The 24986-nt window shown below is 40.9% G+C and overlaps 1 protein-coding gene and 1 pseudogene across 3 annotated transcripts in view; both read left to right on the plus strand.

Annotated features, from left to right (window-relative positions):
• Window positions 1–24986, plus strand: part of LOC105496119 (proteasome inhibitor subunit 1) — a 46898-nt gene that overhangs the window by 17354 nt on the left and 4558 nt on the right. For all 3 annotated transcript variants that reach the window (XM_011766234.3, XM_011766233.3, XM_011766235.2), the window contains one exon: window positions 2300–2485. In XM_011766234.3, the coding sequence (XP_011764536.1) occupies window positions 2300–2485 (186 nt within the window). The remainder of the gene's footprint in view (window positions 1–2299; window positions 2486–24986) is intronic.
• On the plus strand, window positions 2493–24025 carry LOC105496118 (actin, cytoplasmic 2-like; annotated as a pseudogene).

Raw genomic sequence — 24986 nt, forward strand, 5'->3', positions numbered from 1 at the left:
ACTTTTTCTTCGTCAAGATAGTTTTAGCTATTCTAGGTTCTGTGTCTCGTCCTTTTTCTTTTTTTCTTTTTCTTTTTTTGAGACAGAGTCTCGCTCTGTCTCCCAGGCTGGAGTGCAATGACGTGATCTTGGCTCACTACAACCTCTGCCTCCTGGGTTCAAGTGATTCTCCTGCCTCAACCTCCTGAGTAGCTGGGACTACAGACGCATGCCACCACGACTGGCTAACTTTTTGTATTTTTAGTACAGACCAGGTTTCACTGTGTTAGCCAAGATGGTCTCGATCTCCTGACCTTGTGATCTGCCCATCTTAGCCTCACAAAGTGCTGGGATTGCAGACGTGAACCACCGCCTTGTTCCCAATCTTAGGGGCAAAGCAGTCTTTCACAGTAAAGTCTATTGTTATGGGTAGGTTTTTTGTAAATGTTCTTTATCAGATTAAAGAAGTTCCCCTTTATTCTTAGTTTGTTGAGAGTTTTTAATCTTGAATGGATTTATCATGTTGGATTTTGTCAAAAGCTTTTTTCTGTATCAATTGATATGATCATATGATTTTTCTTCCATAGCTTATTGATATGGTACATTACATTGATTGATTTGTGACTACTAACCAGTCTTGCATACCTAGAACAAGTCATACTTGGTCATGGTATATAATTCTTTTTATACATTTTTAAATTCAATTTGCTCTTATTTTATTGAGGATGTTTTTTTATGTGTGTAAGTTCATAGGATATAATAGTCTGTATTTATTTATTTATTTTTTGTATGGTCTTTGCCTGGTTTTGATACCAGAGTAATACTGGTCCCATGAAAGGGGTTGGAAAGTATTCCCTCCTCGTATATTTTCTAGAAGTGATGGTAAAATTGATGTTAATTCTTCTTTAAATGTTTGATAGAATTCTCCCTGAAACAATCTGAGGCTGGAGATTTTTGTTTTTTGTTTTTTGTTTTTAGAATGTTAAGTGTAATTCAGTTTCTTTAATGAAACTATTCAGAGTATCTGTTTCATTTTGGCTGAGTTGTAGTTTATGGTTTTTAAGAATTGGTCTATTATGAATTGTTGGATTAAGTTGTTCTTAGTATTCTCTTATTATCCTTTCAGTGGCTACAGATCTATTGTAATATCTCCTGTTTCATTCTTGTTACTGGTGACTTATGTCCTCTCTCTTTTTATATTTGTCAGTCTTGCTAGAAGTTGGTCAATTGTATTCATTTTTTTTTTTTTTAAGAATTGACTTTTTGTTTCATTTTCTCTATTGTTTTTCTTTTTTATTGACTTATGTTCTTACCTTTATTACTTCTGCTTGCCTTGGGTTAATTTGCTCTTCTTTTTCTAGGTTCTTTAGGTCAGAATTTTGGTTATTGATTTGAGTTCCTTCCTCTTTCTTGATGTAAGCATTTAGTGCTATGAGGTTTCTTCTCAGCAATCCTTTAGTTATATCCTGCATATTTTCCTATGTTTTTATTTTCATTTTAATTCAGTGCTATATATTTCTTTTTTGGGACTTTGATCCAAGGATTTTCTAGAAGTATGTTGCTTAATTTTCATGTACTTAGAGAGTTAACTTTTTGTTTTGATTTCTGTTGTGCTTCCATATGGTTGGAGTACATACTTTGTATGGTTTCAGTTATTTTACATTTGTGAGCTTTGCCTTATGGGCAGGATGTGGTTCATTTTAAAATACCAGTGTTTTAGGAAGCCTGGAGTCCTACCCATTCTGTTACCTCAGCCTGCCTCCACACCTCAGCTGTGGCTCACGTCACTTGTCTCTCACAGGCAAAGAAAAAGAGGCCCAGGCAGGATGGGATAGGTGTTAGGGGCAGCCTTCCGAGGACTCCTGAGTTAGTGACAGAACTGGACCTTGAGCCCCCAGAGCTCTGCCTGCCTGGACCAGGAACCTGATTCATCCTCCCCGTGGAGCCTTTGCCTTCCATGACCCTTCCCATGACACATGATGAACACACAATGAAGCTGAGGGAGGGGTGAGGTGGGTGAGAACAGAGGAGTAGCCAGTCCAGGCTCGGTGCCCCTACACCCTCACCTCTTTCTAATGGGGTGGTAACGAGGAGGGGCAACTCAGATGCCTAAGAAGCTTAGGCCCAAATCTCAGAGACAGCGTGGGGCTGTTGCCCCCCTCACCCAGGTCCACCAGGCGGCCTGTTCCCCCACTTATAAACAGGCCAAGCGCAACGCCAGGAGCTCTCAGGGCCGCCGCTGCCATCGTTGCGGCCAGAATACCGCTTCCAGGGTTCCTAGCCAACTGCAAGCAGTTGACTCTTCGTCTGCTTCCTGCAGGACCTACAAGAACAGTGAGGAGCTTCGGTCTCGTATTGTGTCTGGAATCATCACACCTATCCATGAGCAGTGGGAGAAGGCTAGTGTAAGCAGTCCCCACCGGGAGTTCCCCCCTGCTACCGCTAGAGAGGTGGACCCACTCCGGATTCCTCCACACCATCCACACACCAGCCGGCAGCCTCCCTGGTGAGTACAGAGCGTCCAGCGGGAAGCCCATGCTTCTGCAGCGGGATTCCAGCCAGCTATCCCCATCCTGCCACTTGACCCCATCCCTGGCCCGTGTGTGTTTTCAACAAAATGATCAATGTCTTGGGGTTCAATGGAATTAGAAAGTGGAGACGTAAGTGGAGCAGTGAGTTCTTGAACTGCTACTAGTCACCCTAATTACCCCACATCTTAAGCCTGCCTGACTTCTTTCTAGAGGCCACACAGAGCCCCTGAGTCTATCCAAGGATCAGTGCCTCTGGGGCTTATGTGCAGTAGTCCAGGGTTGCTGCCCAGGTAATTCACAGCTAATTCATCCCAGAGCTCTTTGTCTAGACAGGGCCCTGGGCCAGTCTTTTTGAGAAAATGCAAAGATGCAGAGGTACTAACCCAGAGGAGATGCAGTCCCAATGTCTTGCCCATTTCATTTCTTTTCACTGTAGTCCCCCAACCTCGCTATCAACTTCAGAAGTTTTCCAAAATAGCATGGGGTGTGAGTGAGTCACATTCCAAGGTTTTTGCAGATTAGGATGGCAGCGTTAGGACTGGAGACTTCTGCTCAGAGGGAGGAGACAAGGACCATGAGACCCTAGCCTCCAGCTGAGATACCACTTCTCAGTTTGGAGCCCATACTGTGATATCATACTGTTGGTGGGGATGAGGGACAGAGTTCACTGTGAGGGACATAAATAAGCACTTAATAAATGTAGACTACCATTGTTATTTTATTCTGGTTCATAATTATATGCCTTTAGTTAGCTAAAAATGGGAAATCAGTTAAATTATTACAAGTAATGATTGGCATATCTCTTTGGCAAAGTCTTTACCAAAAATATTGAGTCCTGTGAAGACAATGGAGAATTAGAAAAAGTGGTTGAAAAGATTGAAAATGACTTGTCTGATATATCTTATTTTACCAAAGGGAATAGAGATAAGATGACCTGCCTGAGTTCACCAGCCACCAATAAAGAGGTAGAGCCAGGGCTGGGGTCTAGGTATCCTTACTCCCTGCACAGTGCTCTGCCTGTGATGTAAACAGATGTGATCTAACCACCTTTCCATGCTGGAAAGATTTAAGAATAAGCCCTGGTCAGAAGTCAGGTTGGGAAAAAATTTTAGACCTGAAGTCAGCTTTATTAGACCCAATGCCCATTTCAAAACAAATATTCTGTGAAATAGCTCTTACTATATTGAAATGGAATTCATAGGTATTCTAACTTACCTCATCCACATTTCAGAGGAAATCAGTATAAAGTCCTAACTATAATATAAATTAGAAAAAGAGAGTAATTAATAAGATGATGATGTATATTCCATGTGTAGGTGCATGAGTACACTGGAGAGCATAGATGTTTACATGTGTATGTGGTATTATCTTGAATTCAACAGTGACAAAAGCTGTTGTATACAGATGTATTATGTCAGCAACTCAAATACCACAAAACTCTGTTGCTGTTACTAACATGACTTTTTTGAAATGGTAAACAGCTGTTAGGAGAATTGCAAACAAAATAGTGATTGAATATTGTTTCTTCAATTATGCCATAGTTACATTCCTGGAAAAATGTGCTTGTTTTAAAGTAACAGAAAAAAAATACTTTATGTTCATACATAAAATGGCCTTACATTCAGATAATTTATTTAGGCTTACACCTCCATGAATATCTAAACAAGACATTTGAAAATTGTGTGGGATGTAGGTCATTCTTCATTTCGTGAATCTCTACTATCAATTGTAGAATATCCAGCATCTCTGGTCTCTGCCTGTAAATGCCAAGAAGGCCCTCCAACTACTGTGACAAGCAAAAATGACCCCAGGGCTTGCACTATGGCACCTGGAGGTTATACCTCCCTATTTAGGACTCATAGACCTAGAGTATAGAATTGTGAAAGTAAAAATCCTAGCCTTGGAAGAACTGAGAGAATGAGAAAATCACCATGTTGCAACTTCTGCTGAAATAATGTACCTAGTCACAAATTGTCAATGGTTGATAAAACTATGAAGTAAAGGTTGATAGGGGACTTTATAATAGGTGGATCTAGCGAGTAGCATATGAACCCATTGATTAATCTTAATGCTAAAAGTGGGATAGCCAGATACTGTTTTCTAATATTATGCAATAGTAAGTTCACAGCAACCTCAATCTAGATCTAACTGCCAGTTTCAAAATATGAAGGACAGAAGAATGAGTTAAACAGACATATGAGGATACAACATCCAAAATTGGAATACAGAAAAATTGTTTAGGATAAATTGACCTTGTTTTTTCACCAAATAAACTAGTCGCATGGGGAGAAAAGGGAGAAACAGGCCGTTATGGAAAGAGTCATGCCAACTAAAATGCAGTGTTGGACATTGTTTAGATCTTGATTCAAACCAATTCAAAAAATTATTTTTTAAACATTTGGGGAAATTTTAGCATGGACCAGGTGTTAGATAACATTATCAATTACTGCCAATTTTGTTAGGTGAAATAATTCTGCTTATGTTAAAAAAAAGAGGTCTTTATCTGTTAGAGATATACATTGAAGTATTTAAAGGTGAAATGATGTGTGTGGGATTTGCTTTAAAATAACTTCAGCCCCCAAAAGAGTAAGGTGTGGGGGAGGGGAAGTATAAGTAAAATAAGAATGGTGGACTATTGATAATTATTGAAGTTAGGTGAGAATACACACAGGAACTCATGATACTGTTCTTACTATTTTTTGGTATGTTAAAAAATTTCCTTAGTAAGGATTTTTTATTAATACCAGTTCTTCACAAAGTCTTTCAAAAATAGAAGGGAGAGAATACTTCCCAGCTTCTTCTGTGAGGCTAGAATTATCCTGATACCAATACCGAAGACATCACAAGAAAACTACAAACCAGTATACTTTATGAATACAGATATAAAAACCCTTAACAAAGTACTAACAAACCAAATCCAGCAACGTATACAAAGGATTATGTACCCTGACCAAGTGAAATTGATTCCAGGAATGATTGATTTAACATCTGAAAATAAATCAGTGCAATACACCATATCAATAGAACAAAGGAGGCCAGGTGCCCGGTGCCTCATGCCTGTAATCCCAACACTTTGGGAGGCTGAGGCCGGTGGATCACCTGAGATCAGGAGTTCAAGATCAGCCTGGCCAACGTGATGAAACCCCTTCTCTACTAAAAATACAGAAATTAGCTGGGTGTGATGGTAGGCACTTATAATCCCAGCTACTCAGGAGGCTGAGGCACAGGAATCGCTTGAACCCAGGAGGCAGAGGTTGCAGTGAGCTGAGATGGTGCCACTGCGCTCCAGCCTGGGTGACAGAGCAAGACTGCATCTCAAAAAAATAATAATAATAATACAACAAAGGATAAAAACTACATGTTCATCTCGATAGAGAAATAGCATTTGACAAAGTCTGACACCCTTTCATGACAGAAGCATTCAGCTAGCCTGGGAAATACAGTGAGACCCTGTCTCTACAAAAAATTTAAAAATTAGCCAGGCATGATGGCATATACCTGTAGTTCCAGCTACTTAGGGGGCTGAGGTGAGAGGATCACTTCAACCTGGGAGGTCAAGCTGCAGTCTGTCATCACACCACTGCACTCCACCTTGGGCAACAAAGTGAGACCCTGTCTCAAAAAAAACAAAAAACAAAACAAAACAAAAAAAAAGCATTCGCAATAGAAGGGGCCAGGCATGGTGACTCACCCCTGTAATCCCAGCACTTTGGGAGGCCAAGGTGGGTGGATCATTTGAGGTCGGGAGTTCAAGATCAGCCTGGCCAACATGGTGAAACCCTGTCTCTACTAAAAATGTAAAAATAATCTGGACATAGTTGCGCATGCCTGTAATCCCAGCTACTCAGTAGGCTGAGGCAGGAGAATCGCGTGAACCTGGGAGGTGGAGGTTGCAGTGAGCCGAGATCACGCCACTGCACTCCAACCTGGACAAGAGAGCGAGACTGTTTCAAAAAACATGCACACGGAAACAACAACAACAAAAACAATGGAAGGGAGGTTTCTCAAGCCAATCAAGAGCATCTACAAAAAGCTCACAGCTGACAGTCTCCTTAATGGAGAAAGATGGAGTGTTTTTCTTTTAAGATCCGGAACAAGGCAAGCATGTTTGCTTTTGTTTTTGCCACTTTTATATAACATTGTACTTGATATTCTAGCCAGGGCAGTCACTCAAGAAAAAGAAATAAAGGGTATTCAGATTAGAAAGTAGGAAGTAAAAATATCTCTCTTTGTCAATGACATGATATCTTGTATACGGAAAATCCTAAGGAATCCGCTAAAAAAACAGAACTAAGCAAATTCAGCAATGTGGCAGGATATAAAATTGATATCCTGACTAACACGGTGAAACACCGTCTCTACTAAAAATACAAAAAATTAGCTGGGTGTGGTGGCAGGTGCCTGTAGTCCCAGCTACTCGAGCGGCTGAGGCAGGAGAATAACGTGAACCCAGGAGGCAGAGCTTGCAGTGAGTTGAGATTGCACCACTGCACTACAGCCTGGGCGACAGAGCGAGACTCCATCTCAAAAAAAAAAAAAAAAAATCGATAAAATCAATTGTATTTCTATACGTTAGCAATGAACAATCTAAAAATTAATGAAATTATCCCATTTATAACAACCCCACAAAGAATATAATACTTAAACATTTAACAAAAGAAGAATTGTAAAAGATTTGTGCACTGTGAAAGATTTGGGAAAGAATTGTATAAGATTTGTACGGTGAAAACTATAAAACATTACTGAAAGAAATTAAAGATTTAAATAAAGGAACGACATTCTGTGCTCATGACTAGGAAGAATTAATATTAACCATACTCCCCAACTTGATCTATGTATTCAGTGTGATCCCAATGAAAATCCCAGCAGGTTTTGGGTTTTTTCCCCCAGAAATTGGCAAGCTGATCCTAAAATTCAGGTAGAAGTGCAAGGGAACTAGAATGGCTAAAACAATCTCAAAGAAAAACAAAGTTGGGAGACTTCCAGATCCCAATTTCAAAACTTATTACAAAGCTTCAGTCATCAGGACAGTATGGCACTGGCATGAGGATAAACATATAGAGCAAAGAAATAGAATTGAGAGTCTAGAAATTAACCCATACATTCATAGGGAATTGATTTCAGCAAGGGTACCAAGAGAGTTTAGTAGAGAAACCATAGTCTTTTCAAATGGTGCTGGGACAATTGGATATCTACATGCAAAATAATGAAGTTGGGTCCCTTCCTCAGTTAACTCAAAATGATTCACACACCTGAGTGTAAGAGCTTGAACTATAAAACTTCTAGACCTAGTAATAAGTCTACCTTGGGTAGTCTTATTCGCTGACTTTCGGTTAGACTGGTTTCTTAGACACAACACCTGGGAGGTCAAGAGCACAAGCAGTGAGGAAAAAATAGACAAATTGAACTTTGTCAAAATTAAAATATTTTATACATAAAACAATAGTATCAAGAAAGTGAAAAGGTAATCCGCAGAATGGGAGAGAATATTTGCAAATCAGATATCTGACAAGAAACTTGTATCCAGAATGTATAAAGAGCTCTTACAACTGAACAATACAAAAGAAAACCCAATTTTAAAACGTTCAAAGGATTTGAATAGATATTTCTCCAAGGAGGATGTACAGATAGTCCATGAACACATGAAAAGATGTGCAACAACATTGGTCATTAGTGACATGGAAATCCAAACCAAAAAATAGCATTATTTGCAATAGCCAAAAAGTAGGAACAACCTAAATGTCTATTAGTTGATGAACAGCAAATATGATATATGCTTACAACTGAATATGTATATTATAGCAATAAAAATGAAGTACTTATACATGTTATAACGTAGATGAACCTTGAAAACATCATGTTAAGTGAAAGAAGGCAGTCATAAAAGACTGTATATTATATGATTTATTTAATGTGAAGTGTCCAGAATAGGCAAGAGATAGAAAGCAGATTAGTGTCTGCCGGGGTGGAGGTAGAGGATGGAAAAGCAGGAATGAGGAGAGACTGCTAATGGGTACAAGGTTCTTTTTGGGGTGAAGAAAATGTTCTAAAATTAGAATATTTGCGCATTCTGTGAACATCTAAAAACCATGCATTATACATGTTAGCTGGTTGAATTTTTTAAGTGAAATGTATCTCAATAAAGCTGTAAAAAACGGGTATTTTACAAAAGTCCTAGAGTTAGCTTAATTGGAAATACGAATATATAATGATAGAAATGATTTCCTTGAGATCAAACCATAGTCCAAGAGAATCGATAATAACTGCCCATGACTGGGGCTTTTTTTTTTTTTTTTTTTTTTTTAATATTTTTCCTTCAGCTAGAGCGTGGTTTGTTAGTACCTAAACAATATTTTAAGGATTCATCATCATACCAGCAAAAGTGATTTATTTAAAATTAGCTACTGAATGCCTTCCCCCTAAGGAACAAGGCAAGGATAACCACTCTGACCACTCTTATTCAGCATAATACTAGAAGTTTTGCCCACACATTAAAACAAGAAAAAGAATTATCATACAGATAAGGTAGGAAGAAATAAACCAGTTTATATATGCAGATGACATAATGATCTACATAGAAAATCCCAAGGAATCTACCTAAAATAATAATAAAAATGAGTTTAACAAGGTTGCCGGATACCAGATTAACATAGAAAAATTAATTGTATTTTTATATACTAGCAATAAACAGATGGAATGAAATTTAAAATACCGTACTGTTTGTAGTTGTTCAAAAACTACTCGGGTAGGCTGGGCATGGTGACTCACACCTGTAATCCCAGCACTCTGGGAGGCTGAGAGGGTGGATTACCTGAGGTCAGGAGTTTGAGACCAGCCTGGCCAACCAACATGGTGAAACCCTGTCTCTACTAAAAATAGAAAAATTAGCCAGGCATGGTGGTGCACACCTGTAATCCCAGCTACTTGGGAGGCTGAGGTGGGAGAATCTCTTGAAGCCAGGAGGCAGAGGTTGCAGTGAGCCAGGATTGCACCACTGCACTCTAGCCTGGAAGACAGAGCAAGACTCCGTCTCCAAAAAAAAAAAAAAAGCTAAAAGACTCAGATATAATTCTAACAAAACTTGTATAAGACTTTTATACTGAAAACTACAAAATGCTAGTGAAAGAAATCAAAGAAGATCTAAATAAATGGGGAGACATAACATATTCAGCATAGTACAAATGTCAGATACTCCACAAATTGATATACTATTTTAATGCAATTCCTATCAAAATCTCAATAAGAATTTCTGTAGATATAGCAAGATATAACAGGTAATTCTAATATTTATATGGAAAGTCAAAGAATCTAGAATAGCTGTAACAATTTTTTAAAAGAATAAAGTAGAAGTCATTCCACCCAATATTAAGGCTAATTATATAGCTAAAGTAATCAAGATGGTGGAATTGGCAGAGGGACAGACATATAGATAAGTAGAACAGAATAGTGAGCACAGAAATAAGACCAGCCAACTTCTGACAAAGGTGCAAAAACAAGTCAATGGAGGAAGGACCGTCTTTTCAACAGATGGTGCTGGAGCAATTGGATAATCAAAAGCGAAAATATGAGCCTTGACCTAAACCTTGTATAAAAATGACCTCAAATTGGATCATTGATTTAAATGTAACATACAATGCTACAACACTCCTAGAAGAAAACATAAGAGGAAATCTTCAGTATCTAGGGCTTAGTGAAGAGTTCTTAGATACAGCACTAAATGCACATTATTTTAAAAAGATGCTAAATTGGACTTCATCAAAATTTAGAACTTTTAATCTGTGAAAGACCCTGTTAAGAGGATAGAAGCATAACCTACAGTTTGGGAGGAAATGCTAGAAAACCATATATTTAACAAAGGATTCATATCTAGATAAAGAACTCTCAAAATCAACAGCTTAAGAAACTATCCAATTAGAAAATTGAAAAATGAAGGCCAGGCATGGTGGCTCATGCCTGTAATCCCAGTGCTTTGGGAAGCTGAGATGGGTAGATCACCTGAGGCCAGGAATTCGAGATCAGCCTGGCCAACATGGTGAAACCGTGTCTCTTCAAAAATACAAAAATTAGCGGGTATGGTGGTGCATACCTGTACTCCCAGCTACTCAGGAGGCTGAGGCAGGAGGATCACTTGAACCTGGGAGGCGGAGGTTGCAGTGAGCTGAGATGGCACCACTGCACTCCAGCCTGGGTGACAGAGCAAGACTCCGTCCCCCCAGAAAAAAGAAAAAATGGAAAAATGATATGAAGAGGTGATACACTGAGAAGCACGTACAGATGTCAAAGAAGCAATGAAAAGATCCTCAGCATTGCTAGCCATTAAGCTAGGTGAAATGCAAATGAAACCACAATGGGATGTTTCACACCTATTAGAATAGCTAAAATTAAAAATAGTGATGATACTAAATTCTAGAGAGAGTGCAGAAAAACTGAATCATGTACACTGCTGGCGGGCATGTCAAGTGTTACAGCTACTCTGGAAAATCATTTGACAGTTTCTTAAAAAACTAAACATGTACTTAATAATTAGATCCAGGAATCACACACCTGAACATTTATCTCAGAAAAATGAAAATTGTGCCCACAGAAAAACCTGTACACAGATGTTCAAAGGAGTTTTATTTGTAACAGCCAAAAGCTGGAAATAATCCAGATGTCCCTCCTCCAGTGATGAATAGTTAAAGGAACCGTGGTGTATCCATACTGTGGAATACTACTCGGCAGTATAAAGGAATGAACTGTTGAAGCACAGCAATTAGGTTAATCAAAGTCATTATGCTGAGTGAAAGAAGCCATTCCCAAAAGGTCACATATTGTGTGATTCCACTTATATAACGTTTTTTAAATGATACAGTTATAGAGGTGCTAAACAGATTAATGGTTGCCAGGGGTTATGAGGGCAGAGCTGTAGGTGTGGTTATTAAGGGGAGTAGCATGAGAGAGATCTTTGTGGTGGTTTAACTGTTAGAGAAAACTGAGTAAAGTGTATTAGAACCTCTTGTACTGTTTTTCCAACCCCTGTGAATCTTTTTTTTTTTTTTTTTTTTTTTGACAGAGTCTCCCTCTGTCACCCAGTGTGGAGTGCAGTGGTGCTATCTTGGCTCACTGCAGCCTCCGCCTCCTGGGTTCAAGCGACTCTCCTGCCTCAGCCTTCCAAGTAGCTGGAATTACAGATGGCTGCCACCACATCTAGCTCATTTTTGTATTTTTAGTAGAGATAGAATTTTACCATGTCGGCCAGGCTGGTCTCAAACTCCTGCCCTCAAGTGATCTGCCCACCTCAGCCTCCCAAAAGGCTGGGATTACAGGCATGAGCCACTGTGTCTGGGCCCCTGTGAATCTTTAATTATTTAACAGTAAAAGGGTTTTCAAAATTTAGATGCTGAAGAGCCACTTAGGTTCTTAAGTCCATGGTATTTAGTCAGCTGTGTGTAGGGGGACAGTGGATCTAGCCCTGAGTGTTTCACAAAGGCCAGTGAGGCCTTTTGTCCTCATATCATCTAGTCAGGGATGAGCAACGGACCGGGAGCACATAGGGAAAGGAATCTGAGCCGTACCTGAAGGCTTCCCCAAGGAAGGGACTGACCACTAAGCAGACTCCTAAAGAATAAGGAAGAGATGTTAGCCAGACAGAGAATAGGGCAGAAAGGGCATCTTAGCCTGAAGGCCTGTTCTGTACAGAGCCCTGGAAGGACAGGCAGTGGAGCCAGAGCCGGGCAGGGGTTGTTAAGTGGGTTGCTGAGACCAGGTCAAGCTTCCCCACTTAGGGTAAGGGAAAGGATACAATACTCCTTACCAGGGTAGAAAATTACCAAGAAGTGATGTAGGCCTTCGTTCAGTGAATCTATACTAAGTGAAGGCTCTGAGTCTCTGGTCTGAGGAGGCTTCGGAGAAGATGTGGATATTCTACTAGGCCCAGAAAATAAGGAGGGTACCATTCAACCACCGGACTGCTGCAGGCCCAGCAAGTCCTGCCCCAACCTGGTTTTGGTTGGCAGAAACCTCTGGTCCTCTATCTCTGGAGTTCACCCTACTTTTGACCGTACCACCACTCAGTTATTTTTGTCTGATCTCAAGATTACTGGCTTTTTTCAAGCGCATATTTTCTTTGCTCTGTGTTTTCACCCATTGCTTGGACCTGTGCATTGTGCATTTTTGGTGAGTCCTCTGTTCAGCAAATATTTGTTTCTCTGTGGGTTCAGGGATTCCTAGGGCTGGGCCCCTACTACAGAGGCATGCACTTCCCCTGTGGCATGGGAAATAGGTGAGTTAAGAGAGAGAATTGCTGTTACAGAGGTTAACACAGAGATACTTCATGAATATCCTGGGAAAGGCTACTTGGAAGTGTTGCCTGAGCTGTGTCTTCACGGGAAAGGGAATTATTTCTTAAACTCTCTCTCGGCCTTTTCATGTGTCTGAATTACTACACAACAGATTTTTTTTTTTTTTTTTTTTTTAAATGAAGAAGGTTGTTCCAGACTGAGGAAACAGTAGGTTAGAGGCATCAAGGTCTAAAAACTTGGGGCTGTCCCTGAACTTCAACTGGACAAAAATAATTTTTCTGGAATCCTAGCATATACCAGCTAGGGAGGATGGGGCCAGATTTGGGGAAGCCCCTGATGTGAAGCACATGAATCTCCCTGTGGACAATTGGAAACCACTGAAGGATTCTGAGGGCAACAGTGCCTTTGGCTAAAGAGCCTCGTGGGTTGGAGAGGATCAGGCAGAAGATCAAGCTTTTCCCTCCTCCATACCACTCTGAAGGAAGAACTTGGTCCCCTTCCTTCCCTGCCTCACCTCTCCCTCCATGTCATGAAGAGTATTTTGTGGCAGTTAGGAGCACAGGCTTTGGAGATTGATCAGCTGTGTTCAAACCCTGAGCTTGTACCTTTCCCTGTCTCTCAGCACATTTAGCCTCTTGGAGCCTCAGGTTTCTCATCTGCACCTTGGGAATAATTACAGCTGTCTCAGAGGTTTTGTAGGATTGAATGTGATGATGGATGTCACATGTTGACATTCAGTAATTATTCAGTGGTCTAGTAACTGGTCACTGGAAAAAAAATATTCAATGGATTCCCATTCAGGTAGCTGGCAAAGATGAGAACAAGATTGAAAGTTTAATGAGTAGAGGTCTCTCAAAAAATAACCTTGTTTTATTGTTTTTAAATACTACCATCTTCCCCCTAAAACAGATTTGATGTAGGATTAGGTGTGAGAGTGTCAGCCCAGAGAGGGTGTTGGGCAACTGTATTTAGGCCCAGGCCCAGGTCCATTATAGACATTGTTTCCGTTATCATCGTCATCATCACCCTGTGTTGAGGACAGAAGTAATTTCCCTTTCTTGGCTGTTCACCGTGTGTTGGTCTGTGAACCAAGTGTGTTAATATATGGTTGCTCATCTTCTGGACAGCCCTACAAGAAGATCAGTGGCATCCCTACTTTACAGGGGAGGAGACAGTGGCTGAGAGAGGTAGCACGTAGCTTCTCAGTGTTGTCTCGCTGGGAGGGTGAGCACTGGGATTTACCCCGAAGTGGATCTAACTCAGCAGCTCGTGCTTTTCCCACTGCACCTGTCGGCGTTAGTTCATGTAATAAGCAGTGTGTGTACAAATTCAATGTAGCGTAGACTGATTATGGAGAAAAGCCCATCTCCTTTCCCCTCCTCAATTAAGTCTTTCTCAGGCAGACCTATTTCACAAGACTAAGGCACTGAACTGGAGAGATGGTTGGAAGAGGAGGCAGAATGTTTAGGAGGCTTTTTCTTAGCCTCTAGCAAATTGGCAGCCTATCAGATCTCCCCTCTGTACTCACCTCACCTGCCTCTGCCCCCACTCTCTGCTTTTTCCTTGGCCAGACCCATTTGTCCATGAGCTCAGATAGCTGTGGTTCCTTTACTACAGCTCGCATCACCACCACGTTGCTCAGCAACCAGGCACTCAAACTTCCACCTTTTCCTTTCCCCCTGAAATGCCTAGTTTTGGGGTGAAGCCACAGGCAGGAAGGAGGCAAAAAGCAGCACAGCAGCTGGCCTCTCTGTCTGCTGCAGGGTGTTAATTATCCCATCACTGAGCAGCCATCACTGAACACCCTTGGCTGGTGCTCTGAGCAGAAATAGCAGCCTCTGCTCCTTCCCATAGGACACCGTCCTGTGTCTCACCCCTCGCCTTAAACACTCTTGTTTTGCCTATCTCACACCTGGAAATTTCCAAATACAAACTAAAGTTGGGATTGTCTGCCCTAGAGCATAGAGACTTGTTTCCCTAGGTGTGTAGTGATGTATGGCTGCAGCTTGTAAAGGATTCTGGGTCTGCTGTGATACTGGGTGTATCTAGGCTAGGAGTGTAGCTAGAGAAGACATTCCATTGTAGTGGAAAATTGGAGGTGGGCAGGTCTTTCCTACTCCTGAGATGGTTAGGAAAGAATTACTGAAAACAACCCATCTATAAGGAAAATATTTTTTTATCCAGCCTAACTTTTTATTGTCATTATAAATCTAACCTGTTTCCTTTTGCTTCATCTGTCCTCTGATAGTCAGGAGACTGGATGCCCCAAATCTTGCTCCATGTTTTGAAAAAAACAGTTTTTCTATGCTTAACCAGCTTCTCTAAAAATAAATCTTTAGATATAAAGCTCTTTTTTATGTCATTCTGAATTCATTTTTAATCCCAACCAGTCTGTATCTTTACATATTTTTAAATGTTCCAAATAGTTTGCATTCTACATTTTCTTTTTAAATTTCATAATCCATTTACTAAAGTGCTAAACATAACTCTTTTAGCATCTGATATTTCATTTTACTAGTATGCTATGGTTTATATCACTTCTATGGGGTATTTCAAGCATTTCTAATTTTTCATTGGAAATAGTACAGCTATGAACATCCCTGTGTATTAGGGTTTTTTTTCTTTTACTTCCTTGAGTTATATTACTTACACTGGAGAACCTCGAACTTTATGTTCTGAGGAACCCTCTAGCACTCTAAAAATTATTGAGGACCCCAGAGAGCTCTTATATGGGTTATATGTATCAATATCTACTGCATTAGAAGTTAAAAATGATATTTTCAAAATGCACATTTATTCATTCATTTAAAAATAAGCCCATAAGTGTTAATATAAATAACAAATTTCTCTGAAAATATCTTTTCAAAACAAAATTTAGAAGAGTAACGTTCTTTTACATTTTTGCAAATCTCTTTAATGTCTGGCTTAATGAAAGACAACTAGATTCTCATTTCTGCTTCTGCATTCAGTCTGTAGGGGATATGTTGTTTTCATTGAAGCCTTTCACATATCAGTTGTTGGAAAAAAGGACTAGTTTAATAACCTTTTCAAATGATTATAGATATTCTTCTTTACTGTTTTGTTTGTTTGTTTTGAGGCGGAGTCTCGCTCTGTCGCCCAGGCTGGAGTGCAGTGGCGCGATCTTGGCTCACTGCAAGCTCCGCCTCCCAAGTTCACACCATTCTCCTGCCTCAGCTTCCCGAGTAGCTGGGACTACAGGTGCCTGCCACCATGCCCAGCTGATTTTTTTTTTTTTTTTTTTTTGTATTTTTAGTAGAGATGGGGTTTCACTGTGTTAGCCAGGATGGTCTCGATCTCCTGACCTCACGATCCGCCCACCTCGGCCTCCCAAAGTGCTGGGATTACAGGTGTGAGCCACTGCGCCCGACCTCTTCTTTACTGTTGAACCAACTTGACAAGTAGTAGTTTTTGTAAGGGTTAGTTGTAATGTGGAATCTGAATCCATATCAGTGAACTTTTTTATATATCTGTTACATTAAAATCCACTGGGCTATCATGCCCTTTGAATGGACCTTTTACCTGTGTATAATACTGTCATGGAAGATCGTGTATTTTGGTCATTTGGAAAATATTGATTCACTGAGATATGCAGATCTGCTCTCAAAGTTGACACATTTTATTATATAATATCATTGCTGATTTTTGCTTGAAAACTTGAATTTTCTCATTGGCAGTAAATACCATTCATTATTTTCCTTGAAGTAATGGGCTCACATCCTTTTGGAGAAGATGTCTGCTATGTAGCCAAGTCCGAATAAACATGGTTTGTCATTCTTTCAAGTAAAAAAAAAAAAAGTTTTCTGTGAAAAAATGACTGCTTCAGCTAGCGACTTGAACAGCTGCACGAGTACTTTTCATCAAGACAACCATTGTGGCTCTGTGTGCAGTAGAAGTGCTTTATGCAAGGCCAAGTGTGGCGGCCCACACCTGGAATCCCAGCACTTCAGGAGCCTGAGGCAAGTGAATTGCTTGAGCCTAGAAGTTTGAGACCAGCCTGGGCAACATGGTGAACTCTGTCTCTGAAAATTAGCTGGGTGTGGTGGCGTGGCCCTGGAGCCCCAACTACTTGAGAGGCCGAGATGGGAGGATTGCTTGAGCCCAGGAGGTGGAGGCTGTGGTGAGCCGTGATCATACCCCTGCACTCCAGCCTGGGCGACAGAGCAAAACCCTGTCTCAAAAAAACAAAAAAAAGAAGTGCTTTATGCCCGTTTCCCACTTCACACAGAATATTAAAAAGACATATTCAAATATTGAAATTTTACAAAACTTGACAATCTATACCTCTTCATCAAGTACGTTCTAAAGTGAAGCTGGATGTGGGTGAGTGAGTGGTAAGGGAGGATGCAGTGACTGCCAGGTTAGTGCTACTGCTTTGAGTCATACTATGGCATCAGCAGTTCCACCCACTATTGCTTTTGCACCATCAGTGCAAATGTCAACACAGCAATGTCCATGAGCCACATTTAAAATTTTTTTTTTCTTGAGGTTTACTAGCCATTTGGATTTCATCTTTTGTGAAGAGGTAATCAAATCTCTTGTTCGTTTTTCTATTGGCTTGTCTTTTTATGACTTGTTGGCATTGTTTATATATTCTGAAGTTAAGTCCTTCATTAAATAAATGCATTACAAATGTCTTCCTCCCCTCTGTAGCTTGCCTTTTTACCCTGTTAATGGGGTTTTTTTTTTTTATTGTTAAAACATTCTTAATTTTTATGTAATCTAGCTTATTAGTTCTTTCCCTTTGTTTCATACTCTTTTGATTTTTGTTTAAGAAGTCTTTGCCCTATGCCAAGGTCATGGAGAAATCCTTGTATATTTTCTCCTAGAAGCTTTAATGGTTTACCTTTTATATTTGATCTATAATCCATTTAAAATATTTTTTATGTGTGGTGTGAGATTTATATTTTTCCACAATGCTATCCAGTTGGTCCAGCACCATATTTTGAGAAGATTGTCCTCTACGTATGTTACTTTAATAATTTAATTTTCATTTTTCATTACTTGTGAAACTATTCTCTATTCTTAAATTTTGTTTTCATTCTTTTCCCCTTGGAGTCACATAATATCCCTTTGGTTTTTTCCTGTGGATAGCAAAGTTCAATAACATTTATATAGCCACTATTTATTTATTAAGTGCCAATGATTCCAGACAAATGCTGGGCATTTAATCCCTGTGCTCTTATTTAATCCCCTCAACAATTCCATGAGATTGGTAAGGGCTCTCCCCATTTTGCAGGTAAGGAAGCTGAAGTTCATGTACAGTGAGTAACTTCCTCACAACAGTAAGAAGGAAGAGTTGTGTTATAATAGTAAATTATTGAATTCTACTTATTGGACTCTAAATATACAGGCACTACACTTTTGTAAGCATTCTCATTTAATATATATGTAACAACCCTGTGAAGTAGATACTATTGTCTGTATTTTACACAGGAGAAAGCTAGGGCTTGGAGATGTTATAACTTGCCCTGGGTCACACAGCTGTGAAATGGTGAGGCCAGAATTTGAACTTGAGTCCATCATGTGCCACTTACTGGGAATATGTCATGAGGTGTGGACCCAGCCTTCAAGGAGCTCACAGTTGATTGGGGCTAATTGTCCTTTTCATTCCAGATCATAAATCTTTTTAAAACAATTTTAGAAGTATGTCTGAGATCTGCTGAACCTCATTGAAGAGTGATTAATCTGAAGGGTAGAAGGAAAGGTTTCATAGAGATGATGCCTGATGAGCTAAGTTTTAAAGGACCAATAAAAGTTCTTTGGTATTGACAGTAATTGACTTTTATGCAGAGGGAACGATGGGTACCAATGGGGCTATGAAATCATCTTGTACAAGTGGGGGAGTTTTTGTTTCACTCATGTCAGCATGTGAAGGGAGAAAAGATGAATGTGAGGACCAAATCACAAGGCCAGTATGTGCTAAGAAGCTGGATTTGATCCATGGGGTGATGGGAGCCATCAATGTTTTGAAAAGTTACGTGGTTGGGACTCGGTTAACCACAGATTTTTTTTTTCTCTTGAAGAATCCCAGTCATATTCTGACAGTGGACATGTTAACATGGTTAATATTTATTGAGCTTTTACTGTGGGCTGAGCAGTTACAGTAAGTGTAAAGTATATGTAAAACAATCTCTTTTAAGCCTCATAAGAGAATGAGGTAGATGCTCTTGGTATCTCTGTTTTGTGCAAAAGAAAACTGAGGCACCAAGAGCTTGACTTGCCCAAAGCAACATATCTCATGAGCATTGGAGCAGGATTCAGCCCTTAGTATTTCCCACTTTTGATACATATATTGGCAGTTGTTTCAGAAGAAATGAGCTTGGCTTGGATTGCTCCAAGTACTGGTTGGAACACAGTACAGCAGTGGAGCAGAGACATAGGAGATGACACCATGGGGTAAGCACAGGCCAGTGCATGTAGCCCATGGGGCCAAGATCAGGAGAATGGGAAGCCACTGGGCAGGTTTTACAAGGGAGGGACTTCATATTGTTTACATTAAAAAACAAAATAACCCTCTGGCTCCTTTGTAGAGATGGATTATAGAGGGACAAGAGTAAAAACAGACTCAGAGAAGAAGCTGACACAGGCAGCCAGGCAAGAAATAATGGTGGTCGGTGGTAGATGGTGGTATATAAGGCAGGTGGCTCTAGGGTCTGTTTGGAAGTACACCTGGCAGGACTTGCCAATGGGTTGGCTTAATGAAGGGAAGAAAACTCAAGGACGATGCAAGTTCTTTTTTTAGCCTGTCATTTCTGGTTTGGGGCTACCATAACTAATGATTCATTACTTTTATGAACATACTTTTATGCCATTTGGAGCACGTCTCTGAATGTTTCCTTAGAATAGATTCCTATAGAATTACTACATTAAGGACCAAGTCTGTTTATAGAGATTTTCATACTTATTGCTTAGTTGCCCTTCTAAACAGTTGTGTTAATTGACATTCTCACTATGTTTCAGTGTCATTTTCCTATCCTTACCAATGCTGGAGTCAGTCTCATTATTCTTTTAGATTACTTAGAAAAACAGTATCTTCGTAACATCTGTTAGCTGACTGAACTCAAAGTGTAAGGCCAGTAAAGTGAGGAAAGTGTTTGCAGCATATATGTGCATCATAAATTGCCACAAACTTAGTGGCTTTAAACTGCACCCACTTATTATGTCATAATTCTCTAGGTCAAGAATATGGATTTGCTTGGCTCATTCAGGTCACTGGCAGAATTCAGTTCCTTGTGGTTATAAGACTAAGGTTCCTATCCCTCTCCCTCAGTTCCATAAGACCTTCTGCATTTCTTCTCATGTGGCTGCCTCCTCTTCAAAGCCAGCAGTGCTGTGTTGAGTCTCTTCTTGGGCATTCTTCTGCCACATTCCATGTTCTGTGCTTTTAAGGGTTCCTGTTTATTAGATTAGCCCACTGAGATGATGTGCCCTTTTGAGGTTAACTGTGCCATATAACAAAACAATCACAGGATTGCTTTCTCATCACATTCATAGGTCCTTGGGGATTAGGAGTTGTGGAGTCTTGAGAGGGGATTGAATTCCATCTACCACAGTCTGTTCTCTGGCCTCTCAAATGTGAAATATATCTTTGTTCCCCTGAGGTTTCCAAGAGTCTTAACCCATTATTGCATCAACTCAGTCTAAAATCTTATCTAAATCTCATTAACTTGAAGGACCAAGACCTAATCATCTCAGTCAGGTGCAGTTGAGGCTCCTGAGCACAACTCCTTTCAATTAGTTGACCAAAGAAACAAGTTCTTTGTTCCCATCATATAGTAGTGGAGTGACAGAAGGTAAGATATCTGTGTTTTCTAACATAGAGAAAAAAAAATGTACATGAAAGATATTAAGTACAGTATTATTTGTAGTTACACATGCATACCCCAGAAACATCATCAATGCTTGCAATAGAAAATTAAGTAAATTTTTTAAATTTGCTTCTCTTGAGTATGTATTGGCCATTAAAACTGTTAATAGCAAAAACAACTTAGGAAATACAGCACCTATTTTTCCTTAATAATAGAGATGGGGGTCTCACTGTGTTGCCCAGGCTAGTCTCAAACTCCTGGACTCACAATCCTCCCACCTCGACCTCCCAAAATGCTTGGATTACAGGCGTCAACCACTGCACTCGGCCTTTACAGACATGGTTTTGCCATGCTGGCCAGGCTGGTCTCGAACTCCTGGCCTCAAGTGATTTGCCCACCTCAGCCTCCCAAAGTGCTGGGATTACAGGCATGAGCCACTGTGCCCAACCTACAACTGCCTGTCTGACCTTTCTTGTTCTCTGTTTCCTCTCTCCTCCCCATATTTCGTGGTCCAGAGAGAAAAATAGAGATGGTTGCATATTTCAGAGCAATCAAGACTCTATTCTCAAGCATTTTAACAGCCACTAGAAGCCCCCTATGTTTGCCACTCTGTTGGGGGGCACTTCATGGTGTCAGGTAAGATGCTCATTGCCCTCTGGCACCACCTGGTCTGCCTCCAGTTGGGCAGGATATTGGAGGCTGCTAGAAACTTTGACTGCTAGCTCCATGAACTGTGGCTTGGGAGCAGTAACCTAGGTCAGGAAATATTCCTTCCCTAGGAAACCTGGCCTTGTCCATTTAAATCACAGTATTCTGCGATTCCAACCCATCAGGTGGAACTGACTGGAGGAGCATCTACTTTTGGATTTTTTCCCAGTTCTCTAATTAATGACTTCTTACCTGTAAGCTTAGATTAGCTGCTGTATATAAGGCTTTCCCAAGGTCTGGCAGGAACCTGCCACTGCCCCGGAACTGTCAGGTTTGTATTGCTTGCCAGGGCTCTGCAAAGATTCCAAAGCACATCTTTCAAAATACTAAATATTTTTGTTGTATTATATCCATATCCATTACAGAAAAAACAGGAAAGTATAAAGAAATACCTCACCACCCAGGAGTAACTGTCACTGTTTGCACTCTCAGTACGCTTCTTTCTAGTTGTAATTATACATACCACCACCACTACCCTGCATACACACATTTTTCACAGTTAATTTCCCTAGGCTATTGATAAACCCCATTTCCCCTCGATACTTAACACTACAGCATGAGCGTTTTTCCACATCGTTTTTAAAACATTCTCAGAACATGGTTTTTATTGTTTCTATGGCTACATTTAGGAACCTGCCATGATGTTCCTAACTGGCCTCCATTTAAGCTGATTGCAGTTTCCTTGATTAATGTCTTTGTGAATATATTTTAATTTAAATTCTTTATTCTTTATTTAAAATGAACACCTCGACAAAAAATTATCAGATCAAAGAATATAGAGATATATAAGAGGGTCTCACTCACTACTGCCAGCCTGTGCTCCACATCTTCCCGCTGCTCTGCCGCCTAGAAGGAGGAGCTCTTCCCGCTCCTCCACCAATCACAATGGAAAAAGAGATTGCCATACTTGTCATTGACAATGGCTCCAGCATGTGCAAAACTGGTTTTGCTGGGGATGACGCCCCTCGAACCGTGTTTTCCTCCACCGTCAGGTGCCCCCAACACCAGGGCATGATGGTGGGGATGGGCCAGAAGGACTTCTACCTGGGCGACAAGGCCCAGAGCAAGCACAGCATCCTGATGCTGAAGTACCCCATCGAGCACAGAATCGTCACCAACCAGGAAGACATGGAGAAGATCTGGCATCACACTGGCTACAGCAAGCTGCGTGTGTTCCTGGAGGAGCACCCGGTGCTGCTGACCGAGGGCCCCCTAAACCCCAAGGCCAACAGAGAGAAGATGGCTCAGATCATGTTTGAGACCTTCAATACCCTGGACATGTACGTGGCAGTCCAGGCCATACTTCTATGCCTCTGGGCGCACTACTGGCATTATCATGGATTCTGGAGATGGAGTCACACACAGTGCCTGTCTACGAGGGCTGTGCCCTCCCCATGCCATCCTGTGTCTGGACCTGGCTGGCCAGAACCTGACCACCTCATGAAGATTCTCACAGAGTGTGACTACAGCTTCACTAGCACGGCCAAGCAGGAGATCGTGCATGACATCAAGGAGAAGCAGTGCTACGTCACCCTGGACTTTGAGCAGGAGATGCCCACTGCCACGTCATCCTCCTCCCTGGAGAAAAGCTACAAACTACCTAACAGCCAGGTGATCACCATTGGCAACATGCAGTTCCAGTATTTGGAGGCGTTGTTCCAGCCCTTCTTTCTGGGCGTGGAATTTTGCAGCATCCGTGAGATCACCTTCAGCTCCATCATAAGGTGTGATGTGGACATCCACAAGGACCTGTACGCCAACACAGTGCTGGCTGGTGGCACCACCATGTACCCAGGCATCTCCAACAGGATGCAGAAAGAGATCACTGCCCTGGTGCCCAGCACAAGGAAGATCAAGATCATTGCGCTCCTAGAGCGCAGGTACTCCGTGTGGATCAGTAGCTGCATCCTGGCCTCATTGTCCACCTTCCAGCAGATGTGAATTAGCAAACAGGAGTATGATGAGTTGGGCCCCTCCATGTCCACCGCAAATGCTTCTAAATGGACTACAAGCAGATGTGTAGCATTTCCTGCATAGGGTAATTCAGATGTATAAATTTGCCCCGACAAATGTACATACCTCATGCCAGTCTCACAAAACTGGAATAAGCTTTTGGAAAGAAATTTGTCCTTGAAGCTTGATCAGCAGTGGATTGTAGAACTTGTTGCTAATTTTGACCTTGTATTCAAGTTAGCTGTTCTCTTGGTATTTGTTTAATACTCTGTTCATGTCTCTGATTTCAACCCTTAGCACATGTGGTTTGGGCACTTCATGACTGAGATGAAGAACATGCCTGTGGAAGACAAGTCCATGGCTTGGTGGGTCTGTGTGGCTGGCAGTCTCCCACTGGTGCAGGGTATTAATGTATCAGGGCTGAGTATTCTGGGATTTCTCTAGAGGCTGGCAAGGGCTCCTGAACCAGTTGTCATTTCTGTCTTGCCTGTAGGACCCAGTTTCCTTTCTTAGCTGATGTTTTCCTGCCAGAACACCATGGGCTGTTACTTGCCTTGAGTTGGAAGCGGTTTGCATTTACACCTGTAAATTTATTCATCCTTTTCATTTATGTAAGGTTTTTTTTTGTATGCAATTCTTGAGTCTTTAAGAGATGACAACAAATTTTGGTTTTTTTACTGTTATGTGAGAACGTTAGGCCTAGCAGCACATCATTGTGTAAGAAAAAATAAAAGTGCTGCCATTTTATTTTATTTTTTATTTTTATTTTTTTTTGAGACGGAGTCTCGCTCTGTCGCCCAGGCTGGAGTGCAGTGGCGCGATCTCGGCTCACTGCAAGCTCCGCCTCCCGGGTTCACGCCATTCTCCTGCCTCAGCCTCCCGAGTAGCTGGGACTACAGGCGCCCACAACCGCGCCCGGCTAATTTTTTGTATTTTTAGTAGAGACGGGGTTTCACCGTGGTCTCGATCTCCTGACCTTGTGATCCGCCCGCCTCGGCCTCCCAAAGTGCTGGGATTACAGGCGTGAGCCACCGCGCCCAGCCTAAAGTGCTGCCATTTAAAAAAGAAAAAAAAAAAGACATATAAAACTTCTGAAGGACTATGTATTTTTATGTCTATCTATATCTATATATATTACAGAGATAATATGGAATTAGTCTCCAGAAAGCATGCAGTCATTTATGTGCTTTCTAGCTCATGCATTCCCCATGAAGGCAGAAATCGGCTGTTGGGGTCAGGGGCAGTCCTAGAGATTACAGTGGTTTGTGGCCCTCCTTCAGGTACAATGCATAAACAGATACACAGTGCATCTATAGTACTAAAATTTTATACAGGGGCTATATTGACAAAAAGGTTGAGAAGCACTGTTCTAGCTGTATGTGACTCCATACATCTGTCTCTACTTTGGAAGCTTCTGTCTGAATCTTAGCTTTGGGATTTTGGTTTTGGGTTTAAGAATAATATTTTTCTGATGTAAAACTTCTTGGTTCATTATACAAAGTTGAAGAAACTGAGAAAGATGTGAATAAAATTTATCTGGAGGTTACCAATATTACTATTTTAAAATATTAATATTTAATATTTTAATCTATGTTTTTAGGTTTGTGTTCCGCCCTTCTTACATAATTGTCATTGTAGGATTATTGTTCATCTGAGCCAAGGACCACCCTGAAATATCCCTTGTGTTATGATCTCATGCAGGGGTT

This window comes from Macaca nemestrina, chromosome 15 (genome assembly GCF_043159975.1).
Source record: "Macaca nemestrina isolate mMacNem1 chromosome 15, mMacNem.hap1, whole genome shotgun sequence".
In the NCBI taxonomy this organism is placed as follows: Eukaryota; Metazoa; Chordata; class Mammalia; order Primates; family Cercopithecidae; genus Macaca; species Macaca nemestrina.